General features: G+C 40.6%; 1 protein-coding gene across 1 annotated transcript in view; it reads left to right on the top strand.

Moving 5' to 3' along the window:
• Nucleotides 1-2474: 2474 nt before the first annotated feature.
• Nucleotides 2475-25334, top strand: part of slc15a2 (solute carrier family 15 member 2) — a 24498-nt gene continuing 1638 nt past the window's right edge. The window contains exons 1-20 of the mRNA XM_073473271.1: nt 2475-2563; nt 4265-4352; nt 6579-6720; nt 7088-7180; nt 8174-8273; nt 8884-8974; nt 9056-9133; nt 11212-11294; nt 11465-11548; nt 11674-11763; nt 13322-13366; nt 13647-13682; nt 15000-15088; nt 15611-15692; nt 16248-16373; nt 19376-19540; nt 21641-21687; nt 21789-21893; nt 23297-23396; nt 23486-23629. Of these exons, the coding sequence (XP_073329372.1) occupies nt 2555-2563; nt 4265-4352; nt 6579-6720; nt 7088-7180; nt 8174-8273; nt 8884-8974; nt 9056-9133; nt 11212-11294; nt 11465-11548; nt 11674-11763; nt 13322-13366; nt 13647-13682; nt 15000-15088; nt 15611-15692; nt 16248-16373; nt 19376-19540; nt 21641-21687; nt 21789-21893; nt 23297-23396; nt 23486-23629 (1797 nt within the window). The 5' untranslated portion in view covers nt 2475-2554. The remainder of the gene's footprint in view (nt 2564-4264; nt 4353-6578; nt 6721-7087; nt 7181-8173; nt 8274-8883; nt 8975-9055; nt 9134-11211; nt 11295-11464; nt 11549-11673; nt 11764-13321; nt 13367-13646; nt 13683-14999; nt 15089-15610; nt 15693-16247; nt 16374-19375; nt 19541-21640; nt 21688-21788; nt 21894-23296; nt 23397-23485; nt 23630-25334) is intronic.

The following is a 25334-nucleotide window of genomic DNA, read 5'->3' as shown; positions in this document are numbered from 1 at the left end:
CAGTAATCAGAATCATAATCAACTTTATGGGCCAAGTATGTGTACACAAACAAGGAATTTGACTCTGGTTAAATTAGCTCTCAGTGTACAGTGAATAGTTTTTAAACATCAAATCTAAAAAGAACATTTTGTTAAAACTTAAAAATTAAGACTTATAGTTACAAGAAAAAAATAGTGCAATTGTAAGGAGTGCAGATTTTTCCACAGTATTTACATTAAAAACAGTGGCAGGATTTATTGCACTCTGACTGTTAAGTGTTCATCAGAGTGACCGCCTGGGGACAAAACTGTCTCTGTGTCTGGTTGTTTTGGCGTGTAGTGCTCTGAAATGCCTACCGGAGGAGAGGAGCTTGAACGGTTTGAGTCCGGGGTGTGAGAGGTCTGCAGAGATGCTACCTGCCTGTTTCCTGACCCTGGACTGGTACAAGTCCCGTTTGGAGGGCAGGTCAGCTCCAATTATTTTTCCTGCAGACCTGATTGTCCGTTGCCATATGTTCCTGTCCTGTCTGGTTGCAGATCCGAACCAGACAGTGAAGGAAGTGGCAGGAGGGGGACAGACCTTCAGGTCCTGCAGCCTTCCTGATCTTACATCTCTGGAAGAGCGGACACACATCCTCTTCACAGATCTTTAGTGCAGGTGGGAGGTCGGGGGGAGGGGGGAGATGATGGCTATGGGTGCAGGTAAGTGGGTGAGGGGTGTGAAAGAGTTCCTTTCAAACCTGGTGTAGAAGGTGTTAAGGTCGTCTGCCAGTCGGCGGTTTTCCACTGGGGGGATGGTCACCTGTAGTTAGTAATGTTCTACAGGCCTCTCCAAACTGATTCAGGGTCATTGGCTGAGTTTAGGTGTAAACCAGGGTTTATCATTGTTGTATGTGCAGAAGGTCTTGGTCTGCACTTACATGTCCTCGCAAGAACTGATGGAAGATGTCACAGTGTCAGCGAGTTCATTAAGGTCTGAGGCTGCAGCTTCAAAAACACTCTGCAACCACTGCAGCCTGTCAAAGCAGGCCTGTAACTTCAGCTTTGGCTCTACTAACAAGAACAATCTGAATAAAAGTCAAAATATTGAAGTTTCACACAAAATTACACTGGAAACACAGGGCCAACTGTCACCAATGTCCATTGCAACAATGCCCTCCAAGAAAAGTCCCAGTTCTGGCAATAAACACAGTTTGTGGCTTGTTGCATTAGGGAGTGTCCACTGAACTTCAAAGTTTACTGAGTAGCCAGGCATAATCCAGCAATGATCCAATGTGTTGGTGTCAGTGGTGGGACACTTTCTATGCTGTCTATATTTTGGTAGTTCGTGCGTGAGATTTGCTCTGTTAAAAAGAATGATGAGCAGGGAGTCTGGGTGTTTTTTCTCCACGTCTGTTATCTGGTCAGCCAGGTGTTGTAATGCCTCTGTTACACAGGCTTGAGATGGGATGTAAAGACCAGGACAACTCCCACAGAGAATAGAAAGTTTACAGTTTATGGAAAGAGTCTCTACGTGAGGGCTGCACGACTTCTTCAACACTGTGACATCTGAACACCAGCCTTCCTTTATGTAGAAGCAGGTTCCCCGTCCAGGAGAAAAACAATGCACCTTTTTAAACGTAGAAGTCGGTCGTCTGTTTGATTTACGAATTTCTCTGTGCTTAAACTAACTTAAACTAAAACTGGGTTAAAACTTGTTCATGAAATGAGAGAATGTTTTGCTTTGCAACAGACACAGCTAATAATGGGATACTAAGCTGTCTAATAAAATGATCAGAGGGCCAGAATGAGGTTTCTTAAAGGGCCCCATGTGGCCCACAGGCCTCCTGTTGAATAGGTCTGGTTTCGACCCTTGACTGCCTCCTGCTCCTCTGAGCCTTTTGTTCCTGTTGGAATGTAACCATGTACTCAAGTACTTCATTATGAGGTACTTGTACTTCACTTACTTTTTTGCACGATTGACTTTGTACACTTTCAAAGAAGAGACAAAATGATAACAGTTCAGTTCTTTGAGCATGGCTGCCGGCTACTTTATGGTTGGAATCAGCTGTGTGTACGTTACTTTTTAGTGTGTACCTTAAAGTGGACTTTTAAAACTTTTTTACTACTTTACTGGATGCACCAAACACACACACACACACACACACACACACACACACACACACACACACACACACACACAGACAATTACAAAGACATCAGAGTGACACGTCTAGAGGACTTGGAGCCTCAGTCCCAGTCTGCTGTGTAACAACGACACTATTGTACATGTGAGGCTGCTGCCGCTGCTGCTGGTCCCCCTCACTGACACCAACTTCTGTGTGGAGGTGGGCTCGAAAACACGGATCCGGGTGATTCATTACACTGTTTGGGAGACTTCCTCTCAAGACCCGCAGTTCCTTGAGACAAAAAGTCTACGTTTTTTGGTGGAAGATTAACTTTAAGTCCGCCTGGAGCTGCATAAATGCTCGAGGTCTCACCGCCTGCCTCCAGAGCACAGTGGGACGGACTTGGATGTGAGTCAGGAGCTCCGATGCGACAGTGAAGATCTATAAGCCGCCACCAACACAGCAACATGAGTAAGGTAAGTCTGTGCCCGTGTCGTTCGGTTCAGGTCGATCACTGTGACTTTTTAAAATGTTCTTTGAATCACTTTTAACGCACCGTGAAAAAGTTGGAGCGAGTGTGCGCGGGGCAGACGCGTGGACAGTGACGCGGAGCAGGCTGTGCAGCGTGTGAAATGCGGGGCTGAGATGTGTTTTCGTGTTGTTTAGTCACACTGCAGATGTGTGGGACAGTGTCTGTAGCCTGTGTCTGCTCTGATGACCAGGTGTCAGTGCACCGCTGCCATCACTCACTACAGAGATGGAACAGACGCATCCCGAACACAAGTCGAGCCTCAAACACTGAGAGAAACATGACACTAACTGTCTGCAGTCACATAGTAAGGAGTTTAAAGGGTCATGCCACCAAATAAAATACAAGCATAGGACAACACCATCAATGACAAGTACATGATGGTTTATTGAGCTGGAATATGAGTAAGATGTTGAGGAAGTGTTGGGAAGACTTCTTTAGTCAACTTTCGGCAGAAAGCTGTGAGACATCTGTGCTGCAATAGTCCCCGAGACAGCTGCTGACACAGCTGGGTGTCCACAGTGACCAGTAGGGATGTTGATGGTGATTAATGATGATTCTTTAACCCCTGACCACATGTTCCTGTACACTGACAGGATCAACAGAACATTTACAGTCAGTTATACTTTAGTTATTCGTTATTTCACTCAACAATGAAATGCTTTCTAGACCATTTACTTAGCATTTGTAAAAATGTATATCCGTCAGCTGCAACTGCACAATAAATGCTTTGTTATTACTTTTTAACAGTGAAAAAAATATTAAAGGGGCACTACCTAGTTTTAGAGAAGGAATTCAAATGCTATATATTTACAATATTAATGAGGTAATAATACAAACTTTTTCCATCAGTGAATAAACAAGCTGTTCTCAGAGGAAAATAAGGTCCCAGAACACTGTTTGAAGCTAGAAAGGTGGCAGGGTCCGCCACATATAAACAAAGTAAAACCGTATGAAACTGTGTTGTCCTTTTTATTTTTTAAATTTTTTTTATTCTTTCTTTTTTTAATACTCTTTATTTACCATTTTTGGAATGGTAAATAAAGAGTATGAAACGGTGTTGTCCTTTAAGGTCAGTTTGTGGGATAATGTAACAGAAAAGTTCCCAGGACTCGACGTCATGTCGTCACATGTGTAAAAAGAAATGAAAGCAGCAAACCGTACAAAATGTTTGCTGGAGAAATGATCTGAATGATTAATTGATTATCACAAATATTTTTTTAAATCAAACATTCCATGTTTAATGTGTAAAGTATGTTACAATGGGTACATTAATGATTAATAAAAGGTATTTTAAGGGATTCTTGTTTCCTAGTCACAAATGACAGCTGCTTCATTAAAATAACCTGCTGTATATTCCCTACAACTTCCCTGTGACTTCTTGTTCTTCAAAATGATTTCCTTGAGTGATTTACAGTATGAGTGGTAAACTAAGAGGAAGTGTGGTGTCAGGCACAAGCTCCTACTCCACAACGAATGATCAATCTAGTCTGTGTTAGAGCAGGTGAAACTATTGACTGAATGAACAGGTTGATGTTAATATTTGACTCAGAGAAAAGAGATAATACAATGGATTCACTTTCAGCAAGGTTTGTATGATTAATGTCTCATATCATATCTTCAGTTAACAACGTTTTTCCTCTTGTAGAAACTATGTGGGACCAACTACCCGCTCAGCATCTGCTTCATCGTGGTGAATGAGTTCTGTGAACGCTTCTCCTACTATGGCATGAAAGGTATGCACACCGTCTGTGTGGACAACATGTGGTAGATCAATTCTACACAACAGGAGAGGCTTCAGGGTCTTTGAAGAGTCCTTGCCACATATTGAATGTTCAGCTGGTTAAACCAACAGAGACACATACAGCTGCAGTGTTTGTCTTCTCCACACACAGATGGAAACACATCATACATCCAGCTTCACACTGTTTAAATTAACACATGTGAATATTTTCAGCTGATGGACTTTCTCTTTATGTTTTCTATGTATCCATTTAATAGGTCAGTAACAAATCATTCTTATTATCAATTTATGATTTTTGATCATCTTTTAATCTAAGTGAGACTGACGTTAAAGACAACAGTTAGCACTGGACCTCTTTTTAAAATGCACACTATAATGGCACTTAGTAGAGTGCATACCTACGCCTCTTATAATTCAATCAAGCCTAATCCAAATCAAATAAAACATATTTAAAGGAGCACTCTGTAGTTTTGTTAAAGAAATGTTAATGAGAAGAGAAAGATCTTCATTCACGTTTTTTTCTGCCTAAAACTAAATAAACAAACTCTCTTTGTTTTCATGACTGAATAAACTGAATAAACAAACTGACTTTAAAGGACAACACAGTTTCATACTGTTTCACTTTGTGTATAGCTGAGAACAGCTTGTTTATTCACTAATTGAAAAAGTTTGTATTATTACCTCATTAATATTGTAAATATTAAAATTCTCAGTTTGAATTTCTTCTACAAAACTACATAGTGCCCCTTTAAATCACCCAGATCTGGATTTTTATTTCAATCCACATCAAATTGTAGTCACTCATAGATACCAGCCACTTAAATACGCCTGATAAAGAAATTCAAGTTGCTTTATATTTGTATGCTCATGCAGTAAAAGAAAAAAGACATTTTCTGGTATCCCTGCCCACTTTATCCAATCACTACAGAGAACTCCATAAAGAGGTGGACGTGTCTGCTAGTGAATGTGTTGCTGGATCCGTCCCATTTTCTGGATCCACACCAAAAGTTAATGGGGTCCATTCTGGGTTGAAACCCATCCTCCATCCAAGTTTGGTGGAGACCCTTTCAGTAGCTTTTATGTAATCCTGCTGACAAACCAACAAATGGACATGGACAAACACATAACCTCCTTGGCAGAGGTCAAAATACTTTGATACTGTCGATGTGAGTGAACAGTGTTGATGAAAATTGTTCATCCTTAACATAGTCAATAAAAAACTCAGTGTCTTCTTACTAGCTTTTTAAAAAAAGTTTTTAACAACATCTCACAGTTAACAACTGAGCAAACTCAAAAACGGAGGAGGAAGAAGCTAGTAAATGGACCTTGAATAAAAAAATTTAGGTTCAGTAATTTCAGTGTTTACTACCAGAAAACTGCCCTCAAACAGCAGGAGAAGTGTTGGACAGTGTACAGAGTTAATGTTAAACACGGTCATGTGACTTCTGTTCGGCCTTCACTGTTACAGTGTTGCAAACAACCAAGCTCGGGACACAGATAGGTAGATAGATAGATAACTTTATTAATCCCAGAGGGGAAATTAGGGTTTTCATAGCAGGGGGTACATTCAAGTACAAATACAATCAAAATACAAGGGCAAATATAGAAACAATAAAGTACTATATACAATATACAAAAAGCAATAAAGTACTATATACAATATACAAAAAGCAATAAAGTACTATATACAATAAAATGCTTAAGTAGTTATAAAATAAAATAAAATACTGAGGTAGATAAAATAAAGTGCTGAGGTATCGAGGAGTAAAGGTAAGTGGAACTTAAGGTGCAAGAGGATAAGGTGTAGTTTTATTGACAGTAATAATAATTTAAAGCGCAAAAATGATTTGTGTGTTGTGGAGTGAGCATTATAAAGTCTGATGGCACCAGGCAGGAATGATTTCCTGTGCCGTTCCTTTAGGCACAGGAAATTAAAAGATTATGAACTGAGGTTTAAGGAGGTTTATTGATAAAGATGGCTGTGAAACACAAGAGAGACACTGGGTCACGGTGGTGAAGCATTAGTCTAACAGTTTATTTGTTGTAGTGATGAACAACGCAGCCAGGCTGCTAACAACAGAAGACAATGGTGATGAGTAGCACTGATGGTGGTTATTCTACACCTTCAGGGATTCTGACATGACATATTTGGGCTTTATTAGTGGCAGTATCTGTCCCCTGAACTCCTCACAGCTCATGGTGGTATGTGTGTTCACAGCGTTGCTGACTCTTTACTTCCTCACCTACCTGCACTGGGACAAGGACCTGTCCACCGCTGTCTACCATGCCTTCAGCAGCCTCTGCTACTTCACGCCCATACTGGGAGCTATCATCGCCGACTCCTGGCTCGGAAAATACAAGTGAGTCCGCAGGTGTTTCATCCATATGTGCATTAAAGGGATAGTTTAATGCAGTTGTAGTTTCATGTGCCTCATCAACAGTCTAGAAACAACGTCTCAGGTAATCCACAGAACTAACTTTAAACTGTTTATATTGGATCCACTCACTCCTGAAGAAACAGGCACTGGGGGGTGGTAGGTGTCGTAGCAGGGTGGAACCACAATCATTGCAGTTAATTGACAGGTCTCTATGTATCTATAGTTGTATCATCATCTGCAGCATGCAAGCTGGCAGCTTGGTGCATGTGTAACACCACCTGTTAGTGAACATGACTCACTCTGGCCTCACAGATCTTGTATGTCCATAATGACAGTGTGCTCTCCACAGGACCATCATCTACCTGTCCATCGTCTATGTGATCGGCCATGTGGTCAAGTCGGTCGGAGCCATTCCCACTGTGGGGAACACCGATATGCACATGTAAGTTATCAGGAGCTGACTCACTCACTCTGAGCGGGCAGGATCACAGCTCAGTGCTGATACTCATTCATTTATTCTTTCACTGTGAATCCATCAACATATCACAGATGTGAGCAGTGACACAGAGTTAGATTGTTTAAACTTGGGCTGCCCCCAACCAAAGGAAAAAATAAAAACGTTCATGATATTTCTTCATGATAATAATATTTAAATAGAGATTTAGAATATAATATAGACATGAGATATTTAAAACCATAATGCCTTTAAAATATACATTTTAGTGCCCACATGAAGCGAGACAGGAGTTAATGACAACACTATGTCAAAAGTGGTAATGATTTGAGTGTGTCAGAATAACTACCTATCATCGCCCTGTCTCTGTCACCTTTACTCTTACTTGGTGTGGTAGTACTTGAGATCGATCTTGGTCTCAAGACCCGTCTCGAGCCCACTTTTGGAAGGTCTGGTTTCGTCTCAGACTCAACACATTTTTACTTTGTCTTCTCAGAAAAAGAGAACCTGCACATAAAATTCCCCTCTGAAATGCCTTTTGATTATTTTATCAAGAAATTTACTCCTATATTGGTCTGTCATTAGTCCTGACTCTGACTTTTCCTCTTGGTCTTGGTCTTGACTTGGTCTCAACCCCTCAAAGTCTTGTTCTCGTCTCGGTCTTGATACACTCTGATCTTGGTCATGACTTGGTTTCGGTTTACGTGGTCTTGACTACAACACTGCCCTGGCAAGCTTTTCCCTGCCCCAATGGCAAGGCGCAACTCCTGTATGGAGTTTGAGGGGTTTCAATATGTGACTAACAGACCAATGAAACTTTGGTTCATTGGGACTCTTCTCATCAAGTAATGATTCATGTTGATTTTTTCCTGATAAGACAGACTCTTAGATCATTTTCTGTTGGTGGACTGATCAAGTCATAGACTAATACTGTAGTTTCAATACAAAAGTGAACACTTACTGTGTATCCATGTGTTGCAGTGCTCTGTCCATGGTTGGTCTGATACTCATCGCCTTCGGGACCGGAGGAATCAAACCCTGTGTGGCAGCGTTTGGAGGAGACCAGTTTGACGAGGAGCATGTAAGACACCACACTTCCTCTTTAGGTTTAAAGATATGAAAGCACTGTAACTTGTAGTTTTTGTCTGAAAAACAATGTGTGACGTGAGTCTATAAAAGACAGTCAGCTCAATAGAAATCAGTGTAATTGCCTTTCGAAGTGCCAACTTTTGGTAACGGAAAATTTTGATTTGATCAAAATCAAGTAAAGAGTGGTGAAATTAGACCCAATTATAACCAACGCAGCAGTTATATGCACTTTTGGCATTAGGGCACATTTTAGCCTATTTTGGCTCATTGTTTTGGTATTACGGCACTTTTACTGTTTGGTTCAGTCTCATTTGAGACATCAGTTTCATTTCCAGCAGCAGTACGCCAAACAGCAGATAAACAAAGTTAGTGACTAGCTTAAAGTTAGAGTGAAACATCTAGCAGATGAAGAGTGCAGTGTTTTGGGGTTACGCGGAACTTTACACGTTTATGTTTTCATTGTATTCACTTTACACAGTCATCACAGTGTTTAGAAAGCTAATCTGAAACCTTAATGGGGACTTACCACAAAAAAAAACTTTTCCAAAAAGTCAGACAAAACATTTAAAGTGTCTCCTGATTCTTCATTTGATCCCCTCCAGACCAGCGAGAGGCAGAAATTCTTCTCCATTTTCTACATGTCGATCAACGCTGGCAGCCTCCTGTCCACTTTGATCACACCCATACTGAGAAGTGAGCATTGAACACATGTACCCAGGGAGGTCCACTGTGTGACTAACATCAGTGTGTTAAAATGCTGCTTTGCTCCTGCAGGTGATGTGCAGTGTTTCGGTGGTGACTGCTACGCTCTGGCCTTCGGAGTTCCTGCAGCTCTGATGATCGTGGCTTTAGGTGAGTGTCCATCCACCTGTAACACACTCCACTCACATGTACTTGTGAAGGTGTGGACACTGACTACATAACACTCGTCTATAGAGCCTCACTGACAGGGACTGAGGCTGATAACTATCAATATTGATAGGAAACAATTGTCCTTTTAATATCCCTGGCAGCATAGCTTTAGTGCTGTCCGTTTATCAGTTCACGAATCTGGTTCAGACTGAAATAACTCAACAAGTATTATATGGCTAGTCATGACATTTTATACAGACAAGCACGAGGCGTGGAGGAGCCGACTTTTTGTGATCCCTTGACTATTTTACCATGAAGGACTTTTGTGGTTTAAATGGAGACGTCAACAATTGGATTGCCATAAAACTTGACAGTCTTGTCACCCTCACGATAAACCTGTCCAATAGGTTTGTGACCAAAACCTGCAAAACTGATGACATCAGCCTCAGCTGTAGCCTACTTCGTCAGGTGCTGATTAGCGAATGTTAGCATGCTCTCACGCTAAACTGAAATGTTGAATATGGTAAACGTTACACCTGCTGACCATCAGTATGGTAAGAGTCATTGTGAGCATGTAAGCATGCTGATGTTGGCATTTTGTTCAAAACACTTCCTAAATACGGCCTCTCAGAGCTGCTAACGTAGCTGTAGACACTTTTGGTTTTTACACTAGCATGAACAAATGTTTCAGCAATTGTACCTTGTCAACTCAGGGATTGTGTGCTTTGTGGTACTCGGTCAGCGACTGAACGACAGCCTGCCAGTGCCACTGCTGCTCACTCATTATTTGGCTTAGGGGCTGTGTGCTTTATGCTACTGAGTTAGCGAGATGCTGACAATGTGGCAATGTGTACTGTGAGCACAACGTTGTCATCGATAATCATATCCAAACACCTCATGTCTTCATGTAAGAAAACACCTAACGTTATCATAATGAACGTTAACAACATACAACATTGTGTGGTCAAACTATTTTGAACATGAATTTAGTCAAATGAGGGTCAACATACACAGCATTTAAAACATTTTCTTCCTAAACATACTGTATGTTTATGATAATGTATCAGCCAAAAATGTTGGCCTGGATCAGAGCAGTTAGGAGCTGCTCGCTGGTCAACATCTGATACATGTGAATACAAGCAAGCTGTATGGACGTGACAAACAAATCTGCTCCTAAAGAACATTTGTGCTTAAAAACAAAAACAAAACAAAAAACATAAATGCACTTAATGTGCATGCCTCCAGGAAATAAAAACACCAGGCTGTGATGTGATACTCCAATTTTAAAGTAGACCTGTTGCGCTTTGTGGTTGTTTTCCTTTCCTTCAGTGTGTTTTATAGGTTCATGTGCATGTAAAAGGTCTTGGAAGTTAAAAGAGACAGGAGCTAAAACAGAGCGTTTCAGACAGAGGGGGAATACAGAGCTGCTGTCTGAGAAAACTCATGTGTTTTTGGAGCATTAAAGCATGTAAACCTTTTCTAGTAATGACCTGAAATAAAATGGTGAACCTGAAAATGAGCAGCTTATGTCTCCTTTAATGTTATTGGTATCAGTGACTGTCACATTTGAGAACATTAGCTTAGTTCAGGCTGTGATCTGCATGCTGAGAGCACGTTTGCGTGAAGTGCAGCCTCTGACAGGCTGGGCTTCCTGCTGATCAAGGCCCCTCTGCATACGTCCTGACAGCCCGTTGTCTCTGCCTCTGAATCCCCGTCCCCTCTGAACCTTATGGGATTCATGCTCGGCTGAGCGCTCACTGTGAAAACAAGCTGTGATTTTATTACTGAGGGGCCACGGACAGATTACAGTGAGCGTGAGACAGAGTACAGGCCTCAGTGTCTGAACGGTCAGGCCCAAGCTTGACGTGTTTACAGCATTTTCGACTTTATTACTATTTCATAAGCCGCCATAAGAGGACAAAACATTCTTCAATGGCAAACCACTGTGTCAGATTCTGGTCAGGGAATACATATAGCTTATCTGAGCATGTTGATACCAGGCAAGTGGAGCAATTGTTTGCACAACGGCCGAGCTGTTTCCAAAATAAACTGTCTGGCTCTTCATCCATCTTGTGCAGTTGTGTTCATCGCTGGCAGCAGCCTGTACAAGAAGGGTCCTCCCCAGGGAAACATCCTGTTGGAAGTCTGCAGTTGCATCGGCGTGAGTCATTTCCCAGTCCCTCTGAACCGTATCAGATGATTTACTAAAGTGCAAACAGATTTATTCACTTCTATTTACTGTGCTGTAATAAAGGTCTGATTTTTACACTTTGCTTATGCTTCTGTTGTGTTTGAGCTCCTGTGTTTGTCATTCCTATTCTTTACTTACAGTTTGCCATCAGGAACCGCTGGCTGAGGGCGAGGTATGACCCCCCGAGGAAGCACTGGCTGGACTGGGCTGAGGAGAAGTACTCGGTAACAAAAGGACTTCTTCAACTACCTTTACTGAGGATGAAACATGAAAAAGTCAAAAGGCCGATGGTGGTTTCAGTGGATCAATAATCCAATCAAAGAATGTGTGTGTGTCTGTGTGTAAACAGAAGCGTCTGATCCAGGAGATCAAGATGGTGCTTCGGGTTCTGGTGCTCTACATCCCGCTGCCAATGTTCTGGGCTCTGTTCGATCAGCAGGTGCGTTATGAACAACAACAACTTCTCTGCGTAATGTCTTCCAGCTCCATAATTCATACACTGCACTAAAGTTGTGTCCGGACTGAAACATCTAAACAGCTGTTAGATTGTTTGTCATGAAATTAGTTTGAGACATTCATGTCCTCCTCAGGATGAATTGCATCACTTTGATCCTTTGTCATGTCATGTAGCACCAACATCAAGTTCTTTATTCCTATTTCTTTAGTTTATGAGCAAACAGGCTGAACTCATGACATTCCCATTAACCTCTTGAGCAGTTGCCAAGCAACCAGTGAAATCCCTGGTCCCAGCCAAAAACAACATGTAACACTTATTGTACTGTACATATTCAACAGTTTGAGTTGACTTTAGTTTGTTATGATGCTTCTGCACCGGCAACAGCTGTGGCTGGATGGTCCGTCGGCCCTGTTCACGTGGACGCAGCATCTCAGGAATGCTTTGTGGGAATTTCTCCCAGTTTGACACAAACATCCAGCGGGACTCCGTGATGGACTCATTAGACTTTAGTGGTCAAAAGTAGTTAATAAGTTATAGTTAACTAAGGTTATTATAGTTAAGTACAACTAAATGAAAAACATAAAACGAGGTGTGAAAAATAATTTTAGTTAATTGAAATAGAAATAAAAACCAGGCCTTAGAAAAAAAAGAAAACTAACTGTAACAAAACTAACTACAACCACATAAAATATACAGGTGATGTTTTTATTGTTGTTAACACAACAGCATGAGAAGTCATTGGTGCATATGTTTACTGAGACTGTGAGATGATTGCCTTCACAAAATGGTGTGTTGAGGATTGTCATACTTATCATAAACTTCTTAAATCAAATGAACAGAGACTAAAACTAACACAAAAAACAAACAAATGCGCTCTGGGTACTAAATAAAATGACGCTGAATTGAAAACAATGATAAAAAAACAAATACAAATGAAATCTGATGAAAAATATAAAACTAAGATAACACTGGTCAAAGATCACTGGGACCTCTCAAAACACATTTTTTGGCCAAAAGCCAAGAATCCATACTCTAATTACTTTTTAGTATCTAGTGTGTGTGGACAGAGCTCCACACTAGACACTAGTAGTCTGTAATCTGGATTAATACAAATAAGTTTTCATGACTTTTCATTTTGACTTAAACTGATCTGCAGGTTTAAGTAACATTACAGCGGCAGCTTCATTCAAGTTTTTAGTGTTTAAACCAAGTGTCATATTGAATTCTGGTTGATTGTACATACAAGACAACTCTCCTCAGTCAGCACAGGTCAAGGTCTTGTGTCATAGCTCTCTTATAAAAATCCCATAACTATCTGTTATCTTCTCCTCCAACCAAGTGCATTCTTCCTTAACTCGCTTTTCATTTAAATCGACTTCAGAGGGACAATCAGAAAACTGTCAGACGGAACAAACAAACCCACATCTTCCCTGGAGCGCAGCGTTTATTGTTGTCCTGTGCAGGAATTACCACACAACACATTCTGTGGTTAAAGGCTCATTTCACTGAACTCATAAACTAGTGTTTGTCTTTGTTGCAGGGTTCCCGCTGGACAATTCAAGCTGCCAGGATGAACATGGCTTTTGTAAGAGTTTCCTTATGATGAATAACTTTTTTATAATTTTTTAAAAAAGCTGATAAGATCTTTATTGCACTCTGTTATCAGTGGGTGGGTGTCGATATTTATCGGATGTACAAACTGTCCCGTAAAACAGACATTCCCTTTGTTCGGGTGTTGTTGCAATTTGTCATTTTATTCCAGTAACTTGCATCGTTTATGGCCTAAAATAACTTTTATTACACAATGCCCTGCACATACCTTTAGATTTATGAAGTTAAAGTTTAAGTATCTTGTTTCATTACAGGGGAACGCCTTCAGCATCAAGCCTGACCAGATGCAGGTACGTGCAAGTAAAATGTGAAGTAATGCACAGCAAGGACAGCATATACACTCATATATCTGTGATTAAAATGTCTGACTGATATGTTGGCCAGGCTCTAGTTCTGATATTAAAAAGTGAAAGAACAGGTGACAAAAGAAACAGTTGTGACATCGTAGCATCAGCTGTCCTGCTTTTTATTGGATTTGGGATAGTTTACACTCCAGCAGTCAATAATATTAATTATATTAGCTTCACTACGCAGCTGAGATTTAGGAATAACGTGGCCCACTCTGTAAAAGTAAGTATTTCCTGACATATTTAATTACAAAAACAGAAGAGATCTATGTGACGGTGGGACCAAATTAATACTCCATCCACAGACACGTAGCAATTCGCTAACTCAACACATGCAGATGCAATTTCCTGTTATTGAAAAATGATCAAATTGACAATGTGACATGTGATACAACAAAGTATAACACAAACAAGTTGCATGCAGGCAATAATCAAACAAATAAGATAGCCCAGTGTTCATGGGAGAGTGTAAGCAAGGACTGCTTTGAATTATAGTAGAGACGCAATGGTTAAACTGAATAAATAAGTAACCATATTCCAAAAAATAGCGGTAGTTTCAGTAGATGGGCAAAGTACATGAAAATGGTACAGGAGGAACTGGATCCCTGTGCAAATATGAATGCATATTTCTCAATATGTCACACAGTTTGATTGAGCTGAGGGAGTTTACACTCACGTCAGATGAACCACAGTCTGTTAAAACCAGAGGCAATCCAGCAAATGCAAGAAGATGTATCAGACAAGGAAGAAAACATTAAAAAAACGTCAATACAGAGGCTAAATCATTAAAAGGCCTGTCAGGAAAAACACTACAAATTCAACCACTAGGTCTTCATCAGCCCATCATACTGCAGGGCTGTGATGATGGGTCTTCATCAGAGCCCTGCAGTATTAATACGAACACTCTCAAACATACTTAAAGCTGAATGTCAACACTCTAACAATCATTGTTTCGTGGTAACGTCATTGTGCTGGAGTATGAAGCCAACAGACACAGAAGCTGTGTTACTGATCACCTGCAGACTGCTGCCGTCTGAAATTTTTCCACTAATGTGTCACCTGAAAAAAGGTGGCTGTTGTTCTCACGAAAACACCTTTACAGCTCTTAATCACTGCCAAATGACCTTCTATTTACTGGTGATATTAAATCAGAATCGGTCTCTTTCTTCACGTGTAACTCTGACCTTTATGATTTTATGGGTGTAAGTGATCTTTTATAGAGTCATTTAACGGAGAGTTTCTCCCCTCCCTGTCATCTAGATGCTGAATGCTCTGCTGATTCTTGTCTTTGTGCCCATCTTTGACCTCATCATATATCCGCTTGTTGGCTTTTGCAGGATCAACATCACGTGAGTAGAGCCTGTTGTCATGGATACTCCCATCTTTACTGCAGACAGAAGCATTTAGGAAACCTGTAAAACTGAAAATGAGCCGTGTGACCTCAACACCCCGTCATCACAACATATTGTATATTTACAACTGTAAATGTGATGAGTGTGTTAATGTATGTAGCTCTCAGCAGGGATTATAACACAAGGTTTAATAGAATAAATGATGATGTTTCTGTTCTTATCTCTGAGAAACGGGACAGAAAAAACTTCCAGAAGTGTAAATATGGAATCAAGTGGTTTCAAAATAGCACAGAGCTCTTTTTAGAGCACAGCCCAGGTTGTAAAGGACACATTTGCAACAGATGGCGCCACGTCAAAGTCAGTGATGAGGCAGTCTGTTATCAGGCAGGAGATCAGTGAGGACACTGATCACCTCTCTGATCTATAAAGTGATAAAGCTCGACCCTCACAGCAGTAAACACACGCTGTGATGACAAGTGTGTAAAATTGTGTGTTTGTGTGTGTGTGTGTGTGCTTCAGGCCTCTCAGGAAAATGGCAGCAGGGATGATTTTTGCAGCGCTGGCCTTCGGAGCCGCCACGCTGGTGGAGGTGAACGTGGTGGTACGTATGAGCAGCGATCATGAATCCGACCTCCTGTTAGAGAAACTAAGAGACAAGTCTTACTCACCTACACACACAGGATAACATGTACATACAGTGTACACAACCAGCAGGAACACATGAAGACGCCTGCGCATAGACTGTCTGACTAAAAACTAAGTTCACAGTCCTCCTGGAAAACAAAGTGGAAGTCTTTAATGATGCGTTCCAGTCCTGAGAGACAACAACACTGACCAAAACACTTTCTGTTTTTTGTGAGTCTTTATTTGTGTTAAAAGGCAACTTGCAGTAATGTCTGTGTAACAGAGTGGGATCTTTTGTCTTCATATTCAATATTAATTTGTCAAGAAATATACACAGTACATCCTTTTAAGCAGTTTTGTCCATTCTTTTTATTTGCTAATGTTGTTTGCTGTCTTTTGTTGTATTTTCATCCTGTCGTAACGCTCTGAGCATATCAGAGAGTGAGACGCACACAATTCTTTAAGGTATGATGAGTAATTCTTGAAAAGACTTTTCTCTGATTGCACTCTAATTTCTGTCTCTGTCTGCTAGAAAACAGTGGTGGATCCTGCACCTGAGGGGAACTGTCTCCTGCAGGTCTTTAACCTGGCTGGAGGTAACGTCAGTGTGAAGATACCCGGCAGCAGCATGTTTCCGGAACAGATCCCACACCTTCAGGTAAACACACTTTCATATTCTCCAGCGTGGATGCAATGCAGCACAGAGCTCTCAGTGAGAGTCGCGATTATAGACTGGAAATGTGCCAGAGGAGACTGTGAGGGTGTGTGTGCTCTGTGAGAAAGTCTTGACCCGGGCAGAGTTTATTAGCCCCTTCACTCAATAATATTAACTTAATTTAACCAGGAAATGCCTCACTGAGAAGATAAAACATGTTTGGCAGGAATGTGTCCTCACTGAGACAGCAGCAGTGAATATAACAGAGAAACTACAAAACATACTGTTGTGCTCACATCACACGAGGCACCATAATGTAGTGCTTCATGCAATATTAATAGGGAGTTTTGGGTTAAATTTGGCTAAATTAATGATTATCAGGGATAATCATTGATTATGATATATAATAAGATCCAATTTACATTAGATCACCTCGGGGCACCACCCTTGAAGAAGGGAAATGATCGCCAATTCACCAAATCAGTCTCAGAAAAGGTACTAAACTGTTTGTAACTCTGATTAATAATTAACTTAATAACTACAACCAATATGACAATGACAGCTAGTAATGGTTGAAGGATTTTGGAGTTCTTGACAGAGTAGAGGTTGGCAACATTCACTCGTGTACAATATTAAATAGGCAGCTTGAAGGTTCAAAAGTCTTTTATTTACACAAAGATGAAAACACACTAACTAACATGTACTATATACAGGTGTGTGTGTGTGTCTGGCAGAACAAAGAAACAATGGTGGTCACTGAAATCACATGTGGGTGTGATATGCTCCAGGCTCAAGGAATGTGTGTGTGTGTGTGTGTGTGTGTGTGTGTGTGTGACGTGATGCCAGGTTATAGAAGATGGTTAGTTGCATGCAAAGACCCTGAGTCTGTGTGAAGCATCATTCGACTAACGTCGAATTAGCCATCTAGGAAAGCAACCCACCAATAACCTGACCTGAGATCACAATAACACTCAAACAGTGGACACACATAAATTGAACACATACATTACATCAACCAGAGTTTAAAGTCCTGTGCTTAGCCGTGCTATGCTATGCTATCTAAGCCCAGTTCAACGTTACCAGTCTTTGAAGAAAAGGTGCTGGTGGTTGCAGGAGAATGTTGGGATTCCAATGTTGAATGCTGTTCTTGCTGTGCAAGGACAGATGAAAGTCGGCAGAGGAGGAAACGTTTCGCTCCTTTCCTTTGCAAGGATAGCAGCTCGGTGCTAACTTGCTTGGTGTTCCTCAGATTGTGAAGTTAGCTGGCAAGCTTTGTGTCGCAGCTGCTGGTGCTAACTGATCAGGATAAGAAGTCAAAGGAGTGGAGGGCGTTAGAGTAAGAGAGAGAGAACAAGGAGGCGCTGGAGTTTTGACTATCTGATCAGAGGGGGGTCTGTCAGGGGAGTCAGTTTTGAAATCCACAATGAATGACTTCATCTGTGGGTCCCAACAATACAAAGTAGATTTATAATATATAAAATAATAAAATATATTAAATATATTGCAGTTTTCCTGGCTGGTTCTGATTTTGAAAGTCTGACCTGCTGATTCACATTTTCTTTCTTTCTAAGAACTATAATTAACAGCACACACATACCTTTTGTCCCGTTCCTGAAATATCTAAAGGAATTTTAGCTCCCTCTTATAAGCTTTAACACAGTGTATACTTGTATATATTCAGGACTCTTATTGTGAAAGGTAAAAACAGAAGCAGTGTGAGCAGAATAAAAAGTTCCCTGCTCTGCTTCAGACAGCAGATCCTTATCCTCACAGTAAATGATCATTCATGACCCTCAGCTACACGGTTTAACTTTCCCAAAAGAAAACCAGTACAACAGATCACAACACATCCTGTCGTCAACCAAAGAAGCTAATAAAGGAGGAAGGGTCATCACGTCCCTGAATCTTGCTTTGGTGCCAGACTGTGGTGTCAGCTGTATTGAAGTCTATGGGAGATGATGGAGAATCAAGAAAGAAATGCCTCCAGAACATGACAGAACACACTGAGATCAACTAATACAATCAAGATCAGAAGGATACTTTAAAACGATCAGCATCCAGTGAACCACAAGATAAAAAATACACAGCAAACACAAGTACACAACACAGAAGATGTGTAGAAATACTTGAGGCTCATACTGATCGTGCTGTTTGTCGTTGACAAAGCCCTGACGCAGAGCTGTCAGAAGTCCACACACGCTTTCCTCCAGTAGAAGAACACATACTTGTATAAAAATAAGTAGAGGTACTCATTCAAGTTCTCTACTCAAGTAAAAGTAATAGAGTACAGGCTCTGAAATGTACTCAGAGTATCAAAGTAAAAAGTCTCCCTCTGAAGGACATTTCTGGTCAAAGCTAACTGAAGCTCACATCATATTATTATAATTCAAAGACTATTGAAGGTTAGAATCAGTAGGATTTTGTCCCAGCTGTTCCTAAATGCACCACAAAGACAGTTGATTGTTGAGTCTCATTCCCAGGACGTCAAATTGCCACATTTTGGGTTAGTAAAGCATCCCGAGCAGCAACAAAGTGAGAAAATAAGAAAATCCAGGCAGAGGCTGCAGGGTCTCTGCAGATACAAGACAGTAACACACCTTTTCTCCCCATTCCAGTCTCCCTCTCTGTCTGTTTACTTCTTCTTACGACTCTCGTCTCACTACATCTGCCGTGCGTGATGTGCACCGATAGGTTGAAATCAGTCTTGCGATGTTGGGAAGGCGGCGTGCGATGACGCCAAATAAAAATAATCCATTATTCCCCTCAAATGCATCAAACTGAAGAAATGAGCCTGTTCAGAGAAAGTTCAGATGTTTGTGTTCAGAATAGGGAGGAAAAGTGAAAAGAAATACTCAAGTAAAGTACAGATACCTGAAATGTCGACTGACCTCTGACATGTCATACAGCCCTCCAGCTGCTCTACAGGAACATTTAAAACCCATGGTTAATTTTGTTACTTCATTCTAAGAAATATGTTGTGTAACCTCCTGGTTTCTTTGTGTCAGGACCCTCCTGAATATGTGACTCTTCCAGTGGAGGGCTCCAGCGTCGTACAGAGGATTGTGGTCACCTTGAATGGAAAAACTTCAGAGTGTCATCACACAGTTCAGCAACAGAAGGCCTACAGTCTCATCTTAAACTCCGACACTGCTGCAGTCCAATGCAAACTGGTGAGTGACCCACTGACTGGGCTCATTATGTTAACAGCACATATTCACGTTAAGTTAAAGTTTTAAGAAGAACATCCTCAGGTTTTTACAGATTAAGCATCTAAATCATCAGGACTGTGGAAGAGGGTCCAACAGGTCTGTGAGCCAAAACATGAGATGCACCACTTCCTTTCTGCAGCAAAAATACACAAGCAAAAAGGCTCCGACTTTATGATTAATTCAACTCCTTTCACTCAACAGGATCTAATCTGCTATATGTGAGATAAAAATCCAAGAAAGCCACACGACGACTGAAATGTTCATTATCACAAGGCACATGTAATCTTTAGTCTTAAGCAGGGGTCCCAAACTCAGATGAGCTGGGGGCCAGTGCTGGTATTGTTATCATGTAGCAGGGCCACGTCAGTGTTTCGGTGCTACAATAAAGTGCAATATTTCTGAAAATTTAGTGTTATTTCTATTATTAACAGAATAATACTAAAATGCAAACACCATTTTGTATACATTTTGTGTTTGTGTCTGTGTTTTTCACAGTTAGTGCAAAACTTTTGTCCATATAAATAACTTACTTAAACCTTGCACTGAACTAATGAAATCCCAGAATAGATCTGTATTTTATGTCTTGCCAGACACTTTGCAGCACCTCTGCTCACACAGCTGAGCCACTTTTGCCCTGATGGAGGTCACAGTTGAAACCCTACAGTAAGCACAGCTTCAGGATGAGCATCAGTCAGCCTGGACCTGTACTTGCATTTATTAACTGGTTCACACGGTTTTATAGGGCTAACATAAATGTTAGCTTCACCTGCCCAACAGTCGAGTAAAAGTAAAGATATCATGTTAAAATATTAGTTTGTTAGAAGTGAAAGTCACCCATATGAATAGTCCTTGAGTAACAGTCTTAAAGTATCTGATATCAAATGTACTAAAGTATCAAAAGTAATTTTCTGGCAGTAAATGTACTTATAAGTTGCTATTATAAATACAAGTAAAATTATGTGTATACTGTAAACTGTAGTTCGATTGATTATCAGCCTGGTCAATTATCACTTCTGAAATATTGGAATTAGTGTTTTTATCCAATGACGGATAAAATAAGAAAATGTGCTACTTTGGCTCTGATTCAGCATGTGATCTGCAAAGTAACAAGTAACTAAAGTTATCAAATGAATGTAGTGGAGTAAAAAGTACAGTATTTTCCTCCAAATGTAGTGGAGTGGAAGTATCAAGTATGAGAAAATGGAAATACTCAAGTAAAGTACAAGTATGTCAATGTTGTACTTAAGTACAGTACTGACTTTAAGGAATGTCATCCGGATTGTTTTTGTTTGAAGGTAGGAAAGGCCCTCTTACCTGACGTGAAACATGCCGTTAACGTTACTGAAAGTCTGGAGCAGAGAAACAGGACTGTTCTTAAATCGACCAATCAGAGGAGACTGGGTATTCAGGAGGGGGGTCCTTAAAGAGACAGGAGCTAAAACAGGTTTTTTTTTTTGAGAATTAAAGCACGTAAACCTGTTCTGGTAGTAAGCCAAAATAAAATGATGAACCTGAAAATGAGTAGAATATGTCTCCTTTAAAATGAAATAGATTAGTAAACAAATCAACAAAAAAAAGACCACTCAGTGAAGTGATGCATCTCACATGTGGACACCCTACTGTCTTCCTATTGGCTTGCAGGTCTCTGGATGTGAAGTCCTCAGTTACAGGTGTGGTTCGCTCACACTTGACTGACAGTCTTGTTTGCAACATTAGCAAACAAACCCTCAACTGTCACATTGTTTGTTTAAAAATGCTAAATCGGGTTTGATGAAAACTATGTGACATCACTTTTTTCTCACTGATCGCACCCAGTAAAAGTGGTGAGACAAGCAAACACTAACACAGAAATCTGTTTCAGCTTCGTCAGATCATTTTGTGTTGCACATAGTCAGAGGCTGAATGAGCAAATAGCTTTTTATATTTTTCAGAATATATTACAGGAACTGAACTCTGTTCAAATTCAAAGAACAGCACAGATGCGTTCAGCTAAGGACAGAACTGGATGTTATTCACAGAAACCTTCCTGACGTGAACGTGTTTTTTATTTTAACTCTGCAGGTGGAAGACTTCATATTCAAAAATCAAACTGGAGATCCTTATCTGAGGTAAAACATGTTTAACCTCACCCTGCTGGTGTAAAAATGTAGGTCAACTTAATTCAGTCAAATAATCAGTTAGGAGTTAATGAGTTCTGCTGGTTCAACAGGTTCTTCAACACACTGCCAGATTCAATAAACCTCGCTGTTGGAGATGTGAGGTTCCACGTGCCCTCTGGCCACATGTCCCCCAATCAAACTGTGGATCGAGCAGTGTGAGTACGACTGGATCAGTTTAAATGGCTGAAATCCTGAAGCCACTTCCTGTTTCGCTGCTGCAGGGATGACATATTTTTGTAGGCTAACTGAAGTTAGCATGGCTCTGGTTCCCTCTGTGGGATTTTTGAATTGTACTTTAGATTATTGCTATAAACAGACGACATCACGGTCACATCATTAAAATGTTTACACGTTTCTATAAACTGATCAATGTACAAGTTGTAAAGTTAGAGTTAGAATAGTTTGTAACTAAAGTGGGCCTGTAAAGACGGACTGGTGAGTAGATGAGTCTCTGTGTTCACTGTGATGACATTTAATGTCCCCTACAACCTCTGTAGTCTCATTTACACACTTGTTTCAATTTCAAACATGGGGCGTTCACTGATGTATTTTATGTTGTACAACAAAATGTGAACATCACTTAATCTTTTCTTAAAGCAACATTATGTAGAAATAGTCATTCTGTGTGGTTTGGCACCCCCCACAGTTCCTGAGTGCAACACCACTGAGGTGACTCTGCAGTTTATAGACCGAATCACGGTGACGTCACGCTAACAGCAGTTGATTAGCAGTCGATTGTGGAGATATGTCAAATCAGCAAACTTGTTCGTTTCTATTGTCATGTCTTCTCATGTGAAGCATGTTGGTAGACCTATCTGATGTTTCTGCTATGTTTATTTCATGTACTACGTAGCTTTGCAGGCGTCTTTGATATCTACACAACAGAGACATCTTCTGCTAACTGCGAGTTTGGTTGAATTTAAGCTTAAGTCTATAGCTCAACAGATAAATTAGGTGTCCAACCTGACGTTAGTGAAGGTTTTGTTATTAATGAGATATGAAAGCATCAAACATGCACTTTAGAAACACTTTGAAATATAAAAGAAGGTTAAACTGTATGTAAGGTAGTGTGTTCGTACCTGGACTCTACCTGTCCAGTTTTCTACCTGGCAGTAACTGTAAACAAACATTGTGATTCAGTCTATAACGTCTTTTATATCAGTTTGTATCAACTTTCCTGTTTTAATTTACTCTCTCTGCTCCCACTTGAATTATTACATACTGTATGTCATTGTGATTTTTCAAAGAGGTTTTTTTTAACTTCTAAAACAGAATGAGGATGCTCTGCGTTCACTGTAGAGTTCCTTATTTACTTCTTTAACATTTAACTATGGGGTCAGTGCTCCAGCTGTCATTACCCTGATGTTGTTCATGCACACTATGAGCAGGACTTTTGCTCCCAGAACAATGGACGTCCCCAAATATCTCCTCCCACTGCACAACTCAGCAACTGACACCAATGTAGCCGCAGTTAAAGGATCAATAAATTGATTTTATGATGTTATGATGATGTAACTTTTACCTCGTATTAAATACCATTTGTTCTTCTGTGTTGAAGATACCCAGAGGTCAGCTGCAGCTTACAGTCAAAGCAATGCTCTAATCTCAACCTGGGCCTGTTGGACTTTGGAGGCTCCTACACTGTCATACTGATGGAGGTCAGGATGCTTCCTATACAAGTCAACATGCAGTTGTTATCAGTTACACAGCATGACAAAACCCCGAGTGTTTGTGTGTGTTTTGTCAGGAATCAGGTAACATTGTGGCACACAAGATGGAGGATGTGAAAGCCAACAATGTGCACATCGGCTGGCAGATCCCCCAGTACGCCCTCATCACTATGGGAGAGGTCCTGTTCTCCATCACCGGCCTGGAGTTCTCCTACTCACAGGTTCGTCATCATACACACTCAGTGTAGAGCAGTGACTCTATCATCTCTACGCTCTTAAGAGGTGGCCACCTGTCAAAGTCATGCTTAAACAGGGGGCAGCATATCACCAAAGTAACCACGAAATGCTGCTAAATGGAGCTGCCCATAGCTAGTTAGCTCAGTTAGCTCTGCAGCTAGCGGTTGGAACTGGGACCTCAGGGACCACGGGGCTTTGGTCCGGGGATAGCTAGTTAGCATGCTAACTTCAGTAGATATCTCTGGAACACAACACACAGATATCCTAATTTCAAAACTGCTATTTATTCACATTCTGTTGACAATTTTACGTCATTCTTAATGTTTTCACCTAAAATTCTTCCATATGGCCCCTTTAGTGAACAAAACAAAAAAGTCATTAAAATATCCACAGAAACTTATGAAGCTACTTTTGCAGCATGTTCACGTCTCCACTGGCTAATTCTGCATTATCAGTGTTTCAGAAATTCACATTTTGTTTAAAATATTACTAAATGCAAAGTTCTTGTTGCTAGTAAGACCAATGTAAACAGCCACCAGTATGAAGGACAAAAAGAAGCTGTGTATTGAGAATTATTCTAGTGTATTTCAGTGTTATACATTACAAATTGGCAGTGAACAGGAGTTTCTATCAGCATTTAAAACTTTTTCCTGCCCTGAAATTTGGTTATCAATGGTATCCATTATAACTGTCACATAACTACAGGCGCACAGCTTTTGCACAGTCACCTTCTCCAATCCACCATTCAAACGTACAAGGACTGAGTGTTGATAGTCACAACATTTCTGGAAAGTGCCGCTGTGGAAAACAGTACATCTTCAGTAGTGACTGTAGGTTTCACTGAAGGCCAACAAAAAGTAATTAAAAAATGTTTCAGCAATCCTGCACTTTTGCCTTCGGTAGAATTAGGAAGTACTGATTCCATGTCATGGAACCTTTAAGGCGTACTCAGCAGGATTCATCGCTGCTGTTGGTAACAAGAACAAAGCAGTGAATCAGAAAATTAAAAAGTTATTTTCTAAATTGTTTCACAGTGTTTACGTTCTATATCACAAATACACACGTCCACACCTTCACACACACAAGCCATCATTTCCTTTGAATGCTGCCAAAGTACTGCTTCATCCTGTCTACTGTTTGCCTCTCTGCCCTGCTGTGTGTGTGTGTGTGTGGCTCAGCCCGCCCTCGGTCAAACAGACACACAGACCTGCAGCTCTTACTACATCCAGAGGAGCAGAGGAGGGAGATGGAAACAGCAATGTAACCTGGTTAAAATGTTTCATGACCTCACGCTGTGATTGGCTGGGGGCTAAACACCACTGAACAAAGGTTGATGCCCAGAAACACTTAAAAATATGAGTTCACATAAGGTACCGATTGTGGTTGAGCGTGGGACTTTTTTGTTGACTCACTGTTTTTAGACTTGTTGACTACATATTTTCTTTTTTTCTGTTCTCTGTCAGTTTGTTAGACAAGGCAACCAAGCCTTACAAAGGGTAACTTCTCCCATGTGGAATTTTCCCATATTGCAAAGCTATGACGTTACAAAAAGCGGACTGGTCAGTTGTAATGATAGTCCTGAAGCAACATTATGATGTTGTAGGATCAGATAAACCGTACATACAGACACCTCAACACATGTCTAGTGGGTCATCAGTGATGAGATGCGCTGTATAGAATACTACAAAA

Source organism: Pagrus major, chromosome 9 (assembly GCF_040436345.1).
Source record: "Pagrus major chromosome 9, Pma_NU_1.0".
NCBI classification, from domain to species: domain Eukaryota; kingdom Metazoa; phylum Chordata; class Actinopteri; order Spariformes; family Sparidae; genus Pagrus; species Pagrus major.
Note: the sequence above shows the minus strand (reverse complement) of the source record. Positions and strands in the feature narration are given on the sequence as shown.